Source organism: Zonotrichia albicollis, chromosome 6 (genome assembly GCF_047830755.1).
Source record: "Zonotrichia albicollis isolate bZonAlb1 chromosome 6, bZonAlb1.hap1, whole genome shotgun sequence".
NCBI lineage: Eukaryota > Metazoa > Chordata > Aves > Passeriformes > Passerellidae > Zonotrichia > Zonotrichia albicollis.
Window position 1 is genome coordinate 18,842,331 of NC_133824.1, and position 12,877 is coordinate 18,855,207.

The window sequence follows — 12,877 nt, forward strand, 5'->3', positions numbered from 1 at the left end:
CCTTTCCAGCTGTCATGCTTGTCTGCTGAGAGGAGCCACTGCTCTGTGGCTCAACAGGTTTTCAGAAACATAAACAAGATGAACTCACTGCTAAGAGAATTGTAGATGTGCACTTCAGTAACACTACTGCTGTCCTTACTCCTTCTTTGTGTAAAATCTATTATATTTAGATACTAAATATAATATAATATGCAATAGAATATAATTAATATAATATTGTGAGCAAAGAACCAACTGTTGAGCCACAATACAGAGTAAGGAAAGAAACCACACTTTTATCTTTCTTCTGATTTTAAAAAGAAACAAAAACAACTGCTTCTGTGCTGTGGAAAGTCTACTAAAATCCTAGCATAAGAGGCAGCAGAATTTGACTTTCTAAGCTTAAGGACAGAAACTTGGAGACTGCCAGCATATGGACTATCACTCATTTTGTAAGACATGGGGAAACTGTAAAAATTGCTGAGTGCTGTTTATGCATGTGCGTAGCAAAAGGGCACTGCAGCAGTTGGAGACACATTTTGTAGGGCCTACAGGAATTACAAGGGCTAGCAGGATAAACAGTAGCAATTTCTTCTAGTGCTACAAATGTGTAAACCCTTGTAAAAGTCGAATATGTGCTAATTATGTAAAGGTGATTTTTATCTTCTGTTTTTATTAATAAGGCTGAGTGAAGTTTCCCTGTATTTTAAATTGTAGAGGAATTTTTTGTTCTGTTCTGCCATTATTTTTCATGTTTCTCTCACAGGACGAATTTTTATTTCCTTTTTTTTCCGTGTTTAAATACCATCCTTACCACCACGTCATTACAAGACATAACATTTTAATTAAATCTCTCTTTTGCTGTCCATTGACAGGCCCGTGGCTGCGCGGCGTTGTGATTCAGTGACACGTGTGAGAGGGGGAATTCCACTCTGCCCCGCACAACATGTGGCTGCTGCTCCTCGAGCATCCTGCCGGGCTCACGCTGGTGCCGCTCCCTGCTGCCTCCTCCCGCCTGCCCTGCTGGCATCCGGCATCAGGTCAGCTCGTCCAGGGAACGCGAGGAGGGGCAAAAGGAGCTTTACAAGCGAGGAGGGGAAAAGGATTTTTTCCTCGGCCGCATCCCCGCACGGGCTGGAAAGGGCCTTCCCCACCTGGCAGGGGAAGACGCTGCCTAACCCCAGTGAGGCATCGCGGCTCTGGGCCGGCATCGCCGCCCGGGACCGCGCTCGCCGCCCCTCCCGGGCACCCCGGGGGCGGGGGGAAAGGCTCCGGGAGCCGCGGGCAAGGCGGCGGCAGGGCGGGCAGCGCTCCCAGCCCTGGGGCAGCAGCTGGCAGGCCGCGCTGCGAGGCGGCGGCGGCGGGAGCAGCCGAGCCGTGAGTCAGCCCGGGAATGTCCTGGCACGGGCGGCTGCGGCTCCCGGTGAGGGTGACGCAAGGGGCTCGGCCGAGAGCAGAGCCCCCGGGCGTGACCGGCCCGGGCAGGAGCCGCAGCCGTGCCCGCTGCCCTGCCCTGCCTTGCCCTGGCGGTGCCCTGCCCGCCGCCCTGCCCGCTGCCCTACCCGCTGCCCTACCCGCTGCCCTGCCCGGTGCCCTGCCCGGTGCCCTGGCGATGCCCTGCCCGCTGCCCTGCCCGCTGCCCTGCCCGGTGCGCTGGGAGCTCGGGGAGCCCAAGGGGGATTTGGGGACCGCTCCGCTGGACGAGGCTGCTTAAACCTGCAGAATTGTGAAAAGGGATAGTGGATTCTGGAGCTGCCCTGATGGGGATGGCTGCGGATCCGCGCCTCACACCAGCACACGCACACTGCCCCTCGCTTCAGGCTCCGCAATTAGCTCACAGGGAGGCACTGCAGGTCTTCCTAACTTGCCGCAAAATCGTGCCAGGATCCACAACTTAAGAGACAAATATATTTACTGTTGGGTTTTTGCTTGTGTTTTTTTTTTTGTTTGTTTGTTTTGGGTTTTTTTGGTTTTTTGGTGTGCTTTTTTGGGGGTGTTTTTTTAGTTTTTTTTTTTTGAGGAATGTATCTGCAATGTAAGGAGAGAGAAAAACTCAGTGTTAGCATTTCACAGCTTTTCTCTAATGCTCTCTTACATTACCAAAAGTTGGACTTTGTCTGGCTTTCTTCGCACTCCCACTGAAAATACAGAATTCTTAGAGGGAAACTTGGTATTTTGCAGGGGTACGCAGGACAGCAAAGGAAAAAAAGAAGTGTCCTGAGCAAAAGATCACATCAGATGCAGTTTCCTATGCATTTCTCTTCCTTGACAGGTTGATTTTTTGAACTGAATGGTATTAAGACTCTCTGTCATTTCGGTGTGCATCTATGCAAGCTCCTCTGCTTTTCCTTTCCCTCTGCTCAGTCCTCTTGAAGGCAATCTGGCTACACTGTAACAGCTCCAATGCCCCCAGCAGAACCCAGCAGAAACCAACAGGCTCCTGAATTGGACTGGTAGACATACAGCCTCACTTTCTTCTATCTCAGATGGATTATTTTATAAAATTTAATTACTTAATTATGGATCTTAATTACTTTTGTGACCTCTATTCTTGTGTCAGATTTAACTCAAACAAGCTAACAAGTCAAAAAGTCGTTGAGATAAGGACTAGCCCAAGTCAGAGGGGATGCCTGAGGAGGCCAAGCAGAGGCCTTGCTTCCATGAGAAATGAGGCTGAAGTGGCAACACTGAGCTCAGCGAGGACCACAGAAGAACAAATAGGATGCACAGAGCACTAAAGGAAAGGACTGTGATACCAAAGAGCTTCAGTGCATAACGCAGCTCAGTCGATTCTTATAATTTCTCACTAATGAGCACCCAGGAGCTGAATCCAAACAAATAGTGCCTCCTGCTCCACGGTGAGTCATTGCTTCCATCCACAGAGGGTGAAGGGAGCCTTGGAGGGCTTCCTCAGAGGCATGTGCCCCACAGAGGGTATCATTCACAAAGCTTTTAGTGCTGCTGCTGCTGCTGCTGCTGCTGCTGGGCTCTCTGAATCATTGGGCTATTTCGGTGGTGCCTGGTGGGATGCAGGTCTTGTGGCACAGGGTAGTGAAACTCGATGCTTCCCGATGCAGTGAGATGCCGAAGTGAGGAACCAGCTTTGTCTGGGTGTGCTTCAGCAGTAAGATTTGCTTGGTCATTACTGCTTTTGGCTGGATACTGGCCATTTCTGTGGCCTCCAAAGTTCACCAGTGGTCTCTGTCACAAATTCCTTCTCTGATCACTGCAGTCACCGGGAGTTCAAAATCAATTTTCTTGAAAATGAGAAGCTCCTTTCTGTTTACCTGTGACATGTTTTTCACCTCTAAGAAATGCTCTCAAATTCTGGCAAACTCATTTCTGTGTCAGAGATTTCTGTAAAGTCACACTCCTTCAGCCTGTGCTGCTTCTGTAATCTGGTGACTGCCAAGTAACAGTCAGTGATGTGCAGCAGCAGAAGCAGCAGCCCTTGGTGCCTGGGTACCTCAAGCATGCACCTTGTGAGATGGAGAGTATCAAGCACTCCTTATTCATTATTCAGTTTCCACGGTGTTAAAAACAGAGGGTGAGTCATGCACAGTGTTGCAGTTGTCATCCCTGGAGCACCTATCCAGCCACGCAACTCTGGAGCTGGTAACTCCACACCTTTCATTTCAGGAGCCTGGAACATGCAGTGCAGAGGCCCCATGTAGGTGGCTGAGGGTGCTCTGCAAGGACACGAGACTAGGGCACTCACACACAGCAGATTCCTGCTCCTGTGCACATGTTAGAAGTTTGCAGAGTCCATGGCAGCAAGTGTGGTCAGCAGCACCAGAGGATGTAGTGCACATGAGCACAGCTACACCTGCTTGCCAAATACACAATAAAGGTACTCCTTCCTGAGTCCCACATTGCTGGCTCTTACACAGGCAGATGACACGAGTCATCCGGAAGAAAAGGACTTGAGTCAAACAGAGTTCAGTGGCAGCAGGAAATCTGGAATGTGTGGTTGTAAGGAGGTGAGGGGTAAATACAGCTCCAGATTAGTGATTTCAAGGCTGATGAACCAAATTTTGAATATTGATTATGCAAGTCGGTCTTGAATTCTGCATCCAGAGGGCAGGATATACCCAGAGGGTTGGGTGTAACTCAAAAAGGATATTGGAAACATAGTGTCTCAGCTGATCAACAAGGTAATGTATAGTAATGGAGAATGGGGGCAGAAATGTCAACACATCCCTCACACAATGCAGTATGAAGATACGAACATATATGTATCTAAAACACATAGGGGAATCTAATACACATTCACACGTGCTGACAAACACTGGCTTGTCGGTTTCTACCACCATACTGGCAGCAGTTCAAGTGTTTGGGGGAGAGAGAGCTGGCTGGTCACAGCACAGGCTGGAGGCTCACAGGTACAGCTCCTTGAGGTCCTCAATGTTTAGGATTCCTTGGTTTTCAAACACACCAGTTGAGGGTGAAGAGTCACACAGGGCTGAGAATCCTCTTGTCCACTTGGATGGGCTAGAGATAAAATGCTCTGTGTTTGTTGCCCTGCGCCTGAAGCCCTGTCCAGCTTAGTATGGAACAGTAAAACACTGTCGGGAGAGCTGTCCTTCCTTGTTTTTTCTGTAAGTAATTTTCTCATCTTTTCATGCACCTTCCACCCTACGTGCTGTCCCGCCTCACTGCCTGAGCAGCTCTGCCAAGATGGCAGAAAGAGCACTCTTTGTGCCGGGTCCCTTTGTGCCCAGGGCCTTTCCCTGCACAGCCCGGGGCGCAGCACAGATCCTTCCAGCGGGGACAGGGCGGCGTGGCACACGGCAGCGGCACAATGCCGCCCGTGCCGCCTGCCGGGGCAGCCTGGCAGCGCCGAGCCGTGAGCAGGGGGCAAACCCTTCGGAGCAGCACAGAGCGCCTCGGCCCGGGGAGCAGCGCCGGGCGGTGCGGGGCAGGGCGGCGGGCTCCGAGCGGCCACGCCGCCATCGTGCCCCGGCCTGACGCTGCTGCTCCGGGCCCAGCCGAGGGGCCGCCTCGCCCCTCGCAGCCAGCCGGCCGCTGCCGGGGCCCGCTGAAGGCGCCGCCCGGGGCTGCGGAGCCCAGGCCAGGCATCCGCATTCCGGCGACGGCGCTGCCTAGGCCGAACGGGCGAGCGGGCCCCGCCGCCTGCGGGCCCTTCCCCGCGGGGGCCGGCCCAGCGCGGCCCGGCGGCGGCACGTGGTGGCGGCGCGGCCCATGTGACCGGCCCTCCCCGGCCGCTGCGGCTCATCCCCCGCCCGGCCGAGTCCCCGCCCGCCTCGCCCCCAGCGCAGCGCAGCGCTCTCTGCGTGCAGCAGCCCCGCACCGCAGGCAGCCGCCGCCGCCCCGGGACCCGGCGCCATGGTAAGGGCGGCGCGGCGCGGACGGGCGGGGAGGGCGGTGCGGGCGGCTGGCGCGGCCCGGCGGAGCCGAGCGAGGCTGAGCGGAGCAGGCCCGGCCCGGCGCGGCCCCGCGGCCTCCGGCGGCCATTTTAGTCTAATTTTAGCCGGGTGCGGGGGGAAGGGGACGCGGGAGCGGCCGCGGGGCAGCTACGGGCGGCGGGGCCGGGGCCAGGCCCGGGGCCTGGCCGGGCGGGCGGCGCAGCGCTCCCTGCGGCACCGCCCGGGCGTGCGATACCCGACGGGGCGGTGAGGGGCGGTGGGCGCGGAGAGAGGGGTCCCGCACTCCTCCCGAGGAGCAGCCCGGTGCCCGGGCCCGAGGGGCGGCCGGGAGCGGCCGCGGGGGAGCGCTGGGGCCGGGCGGGGCTGCCGGCGCGCGGGGACGGGGGCGCGGGGCGGCGGGGCTCCTCCGGCCCCGCGAACAAAGCGGGGAGAGGGGCCCGCGGCTTCGCCCCCGGGGACAAAGCCGCCGGCTCCCTGCGAGCACCTGCCTTCCCTCCCCGGCAGCCTGCGCTGGCAGCGCTGCCTCGGCAGATGTAATTGCTGGACCGAGAGCAAGGGCGCTGCAGATGGGCTGAGCTCGCTTGCTCACTCGCAGCGGGGTTTGCTAAATTATTTTCATTTTGCCTGGAGCTGCCCGTTTGCCCTGCCGGTGTTTTGTTTCCTTGCTGTTTTAGGCTCTTATTTTGAGCGGCTTGCGAGCCTGATGGGGAGCTGTACAGTTGTAATCGGTATTTTTATATGAACGAAGAGCAGTCAAACAATACTCCCGCAGCAGTATGAAGTAAAATTCGGGAGTTCTTAAGGCGCGGTGTTGAAGCTGACACAATGCAGAAAACATTTCTGCTGCTTGTAGAGCCTTACCTCACGCAACAAAATGAGAGTCATGACACTGCTGGATGTGAGCTGCTGCTGTAGTGTTTGCTCTACTAGAAAAAAAAAAAGCCAACAAAAATCTATCCCCCAAAACCCCACCCCCTCCCATCCCAACCGAAAATTACAAACTCCTCTCCTGTGTTCAGTTCCTGCCCCCCCATCCTCCCTCTTCCCCTCCCCCCCAAATAAGCCAGATGCATGATAAGGTAAAGAAAACTGTTTGAGCAGTACAGTTGTGTGACTAGTTGGATGAAACTGCTATCCAGAACTGCTGAGCTGAAAATGCTGAGATCTACAACAAGAAACTACTGAATTCACGCCTCCTTTGTATCCTCTGCTCCAGTCCTACAAATATTACTAAATTCATAGTGTGTTCAGGTTGAGTATAGTATTTTTATTCTTACGGGGGCAGGCAGACTTCTTTATCTAGCACTGTGGGCTATCATCTTCTAGTGAGTGTTAATTTTTGCTGTTTAAATTATTCCTTTGATCTCATTTTACAGGCTTCTGGAGTAACAGTGAACGATGAAGTCATAAAGGTTTTTAATGACATGAAAGTAAGGAAATCTTCAACCCCAGAAGAGATTAAAAAAAGAAAGAAAGCCGTTCTCTTCTGCTTAAGTGATGACAAAAAACAAATAATTGTAGAGGAGGCAAAGCAGATATTGGTTGGTGACATTGGTGATACTGTGGAGGACCCCTACACAGCCTTTGTGAAGTTGCTACCTTTGAATGATTGCCGATACGCTTTGTATGATGCCACATACGAGACAAAGGAATCTAAGAAAGAAGACCTGGTATTTATATTCTGGTGTGTGAAAGCAAAGCTTGCTGTCAAAATTGAATGTTCTGGAGCTACCAGTGGATAACGTAGTAACTGTTTGTTGTTGGCTTTTTTTCTTTAAAGGGCTCCTGAAAGTGCACCTTTAAAAAGCAAGATGATCTACGCAAGCTCTAAAGATGCCATTAAAAAGAAATTTACAGGTATGGACCTAAAAATGCTTTTCTCGTTAACCACTGTACCATTTAGATGTTGAGGTTCTCATAAGTACATTGTTGTCCATCTGTCTTTCAGGTATTAAACATGAGTGGCAAGTAAATGGTTTGGATGATATTAAGGACCGTTCAACACTTGGAGAGAAATTGGGAGGCAACGTGGTAGTTTCACTTGAAGGAAAACCCTTATAAAAAGACAGACAAGTGCCATCTGGATCTAAGGAGCTTCCATTTCTGCAGCTCGTTCAATTGGAATAGTATTAGTCTCCCCATCCCCTCCCCTCCTCAAAAAATAAGCCCCTTCCCCACCACCCTGAAGGAGATGTCATTGTTAAGCAGTCTACCAGTGATTGCCATTAGACTGTTTGATCCTGGTAGTTTTATGTAGGATCCAAGGAATGCTTTCACGTCATACTCTTGGCCAAAACTGACGTTGCAGGCATTCCTTGCAACATGTTCAATGAATGTGATAGTTAATGTAAATAGTCTAGCAGACAGCAAAGGGTAAGCTAATCGAATGCCTTGAAAGTATTGTCCACTGGTCGGATGGTAGACTCTCTACAGTATTACTTACAGTTGCACTTGATTGCAGTTCCATGAGGCTCTTGTGCATTCATACACCTCACCTGCCTTGACAAGCCTATTTTTGTGACATGGCAGCACACAACACTATGCATTTAAAGCACTTTTTTGTAATATGTTTGACCCGCCCCCTCCCCAAGGAATGCCAATTAAGTTGCTGTAACTGTGTCATCAAATTATTGTAGTACCTCAGTTTCATTCCTGTTACATGCATATCTTTATAAATGAAGTAGCTGTTACGATGCCTTTCGTTTTCCATTGAATGTACACTACTGAACAGGAGTAGAAGTTATCTGTTTACCATATGAGTCTTGAAACACTAAAGTTTTGTAAAACATCAGTCATGGTGGCAATTTCTGTATTAAAAAGAGCCTTAAATGGAACATTGTTCTTTGAGATCAAAAACTGGCCACGTTGCAATAAAACTTGTGGCTTATTACAGAACGTTGCCTTGTTTTCATTGGAAAATATAGTTTTTAAGTGTTTAAGCATATTTCAAATAACTTCTGTGGAAAGTATTGTAAAGGTAAACAATCATTAATCTCATATTGAATAATGCAAGTTTTTAATACTGATTTAGGCACTGCTTTACAATACTTTGTGGCTCTGTTCTGGCCGTTCTATAAAGGACCTGCTCCTAGTTTACCGTAAAGTAAAGAAGCTACCACTACTGGAGACCATTAGTTTCATGAAACACTTGTGTCAGAAACTCAAAAATACAAAGTAACTAACCATGCAGTGTATTTTGTACCTGAATGTTCTTAAAGTTCTACATGCCAGAGTAAAACCTTGCAGGAGTTTTTACAGCTCGCTGTCTTTCTGGGTAAGGTGATGTGTAATAACAGCTACATGCAGAGTTTGAAGCGGGCAAAGAGTTTTTGTTTCTTGAGGGTTATAGTTAGACCGACCCAGTACAAGAATTAGCCTAAATGAACTGTTCTACTTGTTAGCTTCTATGTAAATAGAACTGGAAAGTGTTTGCCACTACTGAGGCTTGCACAGGGGACGTGTTTTGGCTGGGAGCCAAATAATGCTCTCCTTATAGAGAATTTGATCTGCTCTGTGTGAGCAATCCTCCGTTAGCCAGAGCTATTTATGGCAAACACATGCTTTTGTATCTTGTCATCGTTATCCACAAATGGCAAAACTGGACATGATTCTCCTGGTATGCATAAAGGAGCGCTGTTAGGCAGCCACTGGCAGCTGAACTGTACATGCTGCTGAAGGAATGCTCTTTTATCATTACCTTATTTTAAAAAGTTGGTAGAGTTGAACTGTGGAGCTTTTAAATGCAGGCTCTTTATGTTCAGTTCATAGCCCTTTTTCAACAAGGAAGCAGATAATAATCCAAATACTTTCTGTCTTTTTTTCCCCCCTCCAATAGTTTAAGTAACCTAGTGGTACTGTGTTTAGGCTCTCTTGTCCTGTAGAACTTTAAGACTTTATTTCAGGCTTCTGGCTATCCCTATGACTTGCACACTTAATTGTGTTTGCTGTTCTATGTAGACTAAACTTTACTAGAATTTAAGTAAAAAGGCATGATGACCACTGACTTACTAAGTGTATTAATGAGTCTTGGTTTTGTTCTACAAAACTCTCCTTTCAGGTACCTTTTAAGATTGCAAAATAACTGATGGTATGCATGTTGTCTAGGTGAAAAAAAACAACTCACAACTTCTTATTCCTCAAAATAGTCTATTTCTGATCATTCATGTTGTATGCAAAGCCCAGTTTAATGTAAAGATATCTGTGCTTTATGTTTAACTTGACTTCAGTACAGTCAAATGAAATTATCTTTTAACTGATTTTTCACAAGGAATAAATTGTTTCTTTAGAAAAAGCCAAAATGGAAAATGTTAAATTTTAATAAACCATTTGAATTTTCATTTTAGACAGTAAACTTTTTTAAGGAGTATTGTGTTTAAATTTATTGTTTGTTTTTGCTGCAGTCCGGAAAAATGTCTGCCTTTTTAGTTTAATATTATAGGTTGGTTTTTTTTCTTTTTTTTTAACTAGCTTAGGTGTATATTCACTCAGTCCAACTAGCTATGAAATTGAAGCACAAACTGTCTTTATGTAAGATTCCTACCAAATTTAAGTTTTGGATCCAAAAGGATCAGCCTGCCTTCAGTTTGTTCTTGAAATGAATGACTGACTGACTGATGTGAGGTCCAATTCAGATGGCTTGCTTTTTAAAAAAACAAAAACAAAAAAACAAAAACCAATAAAGTGCTACAGAACTGTTACTGTTTGAATTATAAAACAAATGAGAGACAGCTGGCATCTGTTCCAAAATGGTTTGTCAGCTGTTGTTTTCTGTCATTATGCAAAATGGTGAGGGCCTCATTGTGATCGAGAAGTGGAGGAAAATCCTCTCGAGTATCTTCTGTGTATTTCTGTGTAGACGTGACTTTTGGATATCTTGGCTTCAGTTATTGATAAAGAAATGTTAAATTTTTCATGAGAGTAACTTGTGCAGAAATGGCATTTTTCTTCTAAAATAATGTTTCAAAGCCAGCGGTTTTGTTTGATTGGTAAATCCTGGAAGAGGTAATAGCTAGATGGGTTTGATTTCTGAGAAGGGAAACCAATCCAAGACTAGAGTGTGCAAGTGAGGTTTATGCTTGTGGTGATTTTAGAAGTGCAAAGCTTAAATTTGTATGGACTTGACTGTAAAAATGACTCCTGGTCAGATCATGTAGCAGAGTTTGAGTATGCTCTGTTAAACCCAAAGTGTTTCGCTAAGGGGAAGACTTTTCCTTCTCTACCATTCCCTCAGAACAAGTGATGGAATACAGCAATTGCCACAATTTGATAATAAGCTTTACTCTCTTATGCCAATTCCAGTATAAACCAAATTTTCATGTCTGCCTATTTTTTATAAACTCCTATAAGTCCCCTTTAGTTTGTGGTGGCGAGTTAATGATTGTAGAGTGAAAACACGGCACTAATGGTGGATCAAAGATCATCAATGTAGCACCTGTCTATTGAACTTCTTTGAAATATTTCTGATTTTGAAAACCTGGTATAAATAAAATTAATTTAAATGTCTTCAGTTGTTGAGTTTGTTTGTGTGCTAGACATCACCTGCGTTAATCACTTTGTTGTCTTTGGACTGGGAGCAGCCCAGATACTGTGAAAGAAGTTGTGGAATACCTGGATTTTTTGTAACAGGTTTCTTCTGCTGCCCATTCAGATCAATATCCTACTGTAGCAAAAGCCAGCACTACTGGCTCCGGAGATGGATATAAAGAAAATTTTAGTGGGCTGGTTCTGGATAGCCTTTTTCTTTTGTTGGATCCCGGCTCGTGCGTTCAGAAAATTAGATGGCTTTCGTATAGAAAATGTAAAATGTATGTTTACACTGGCAAGTAATTTCTAGTACAGGGAAGGAAGTGAACTGATGTGTGAAAAAACTGACTCCATGAAGAAAGATCAAAATATTACCATTTTGGTATCAGTGGCCTGTCTCTTGTTAATATAAGATTTCTTGGATCTAGGAATATGTTATCTGGAAGAGTTAATTTTGTAAACAAAGCTGTGAAGAAACAGCTTCATTGAATTCTCTGGAGAAGGCAGACTTTAACAATGTGCATTAAAAAACCCTTTACTGTTTATCTAACATAAGCCTTCTCTATGGCTGTGGGAACATACATAAGAATCTGCATTAAAGAAGAATGAAAGGTCTCTGAAGTTTTTTGAATAAAAATTACTGTTTAGCTTAAAAATGTTCTATTTTTACTAAATTCATATCCAGTGCTTGACCCTATTGAATTGGGACATTTTTCTGCTTCACCTCCCATGCTGTTGAATCTACAATAATCCCCATATATCTTACTCTTTCTTGCATTGCTTATCTATGCATTCTACTAGTAACCTCTGAAAAATAAATACAGTAAAAACTAAATCTTTTCATAGGAAGTTCAAACAAGTGACATAATTTATGTTCATTTAATGATTTCATAGAATTGTCTTTTTACATTATAAAGCTTAGGGAAAAACGTGCTAATTGGAGGTACTGAAAGTAATTTTTACATTCCTAAGATTCTGTGACTGTCTTTTTAATAACTCATTGTAGATTAATGTTTCTGTTGTCAGCTTCGCTTCCTAGATATTTAGAAAACTAATAATTGGAAAATAAACTTGAAGATGCTGCTGATTATTTTTAGAAGTTTCTAAATGTCAATTTGGATTATAAAATAATATACAAACTTCAATTTCCCACTGCTAGCCTAATTTTTATTCTTGTGTGTACAGGCTTAGAAATGTATGTGTAATGATGCCTCTCCTCTTCCACCTCTTTATTTTTAAAAACAGCTGTGTCACTGCAAATCCCTGCCATCTGCCCACTGTCTTCTGTAAAGGTTTATGGACAATCTCCACTTGTACCTTTCAGTATCTGTTTTCCCCTCTCTTGTTTGTGATTGTAGGAGTTTGGTTTAGAAAAACTAACCGCTGTAACACTGCTCCTCGAAACCTTTTCTATTATGCAGCAAGTTAAAAGCATCAGTTAATCTCTGGTGAGCGCAGCTGCAGGGTGTATATTGGCTTGGAAAAAGAGATGTCATTTTGAGAACCAGTTCGGAGAGCCTTATTTGTGTCTGCTTCCTCGTAGTGGCAGCACTGCTTTCATCTGTGACCTTCTATTAAAGCTGATGTGAGAGCTAAGCTTTTCTTCCATTTTGGCTGTTTCAACAGAAAATGCAATGTGCTTGTAGCAAACAAGGTGCAGGGAAGCAGAGAAGGTTTAGAAGCAGCAGTTTTTCATAGAGACCTGTACATCTGGTGGAGGGGAAAGGGTTACAGCAGAGGATTTGTTTCCTTTTAATTTCAGTAGGAGCTTGCAGCTGTAATGACTGGGCTTATGTTATCTTTTGCTCTGCCTGAACAAACTGATTCCACAGTCTCAACTGTCTCAATGCTTTCATGCAATGAAATGTGAACACACAGCTCTTTATCAGTGAAATGTGGTTTACTCCTACAAAAGTGAAGCCTTGCTACAGCAGTGCTCTTAGTTAGCCATGTCATATGGAGAGATGCACCTCGGCTGCATTTGAACA

General features: G+C 46.2%; 1 protein-coding gene across 3 annotated transcripts; it reads left to right on the forward strand.

Annotated features, from left to right (window-relative positions):
• The first annotated feature begins 5,172 nt into the window (after positions 1–5,172).
• On the forward strand, positions 5,173–10,868 carry CFL2 (cofilin 2). 3 transcript variants are annotated; one of them, XM_074542690.1, is made up of 4 exons: positions 5,173–5,328; positions 6,743–7,050; positions 7,147–7,223; positions 7,315–10,868. In XM_074542690.1, the coding sequence occupies exons 1-4, from the start codon at positions 5,326–5,328 to the stop codon at positions 7,425–7,427; spliced, it is 501 nt and encodes a 166-aa protein (XP_074398791.1). In that variant the 5' UTR covers positions 5,173–5,325; the 3' UTR covers positions 7,428–10,868. The 3 variants fall into 3 exon arrangements, with proteins under 3 accessions (XP_074398791.1, XP_074398794.1, XP_074398793.1); XM_074542693.1 differs by lacking the exon at positions 5,173–5,328 and adding an exon at positions 5,352–5,474; XM_074542692.1 differs by lacking the exon at positions 5,173–5,328 and adding an exon at positions 5,799–6,617.
• The last annotated feature ends 2,009 nt before the right edge of the window (positions 10,869–12,877 follow it).

Coding starts and splice junctions, on each gene's coding strand:
- CFL2 (XM_074542690.1), top strand. Junction 7,051..7,146: donor GACCTGGTATTTATATTCTG/GTGTGTGAAAGC, acceptor TTTTCTTTAAAG/GGCTCCTGAAAGTGCACCTT. Junction 7,224..7,314: donor CATTAAAAAGAAATTTACAG/GTATGGACCTAA, acceptor TCTGTCTTTCAG/GTATTAAACATGAGTGGCAA.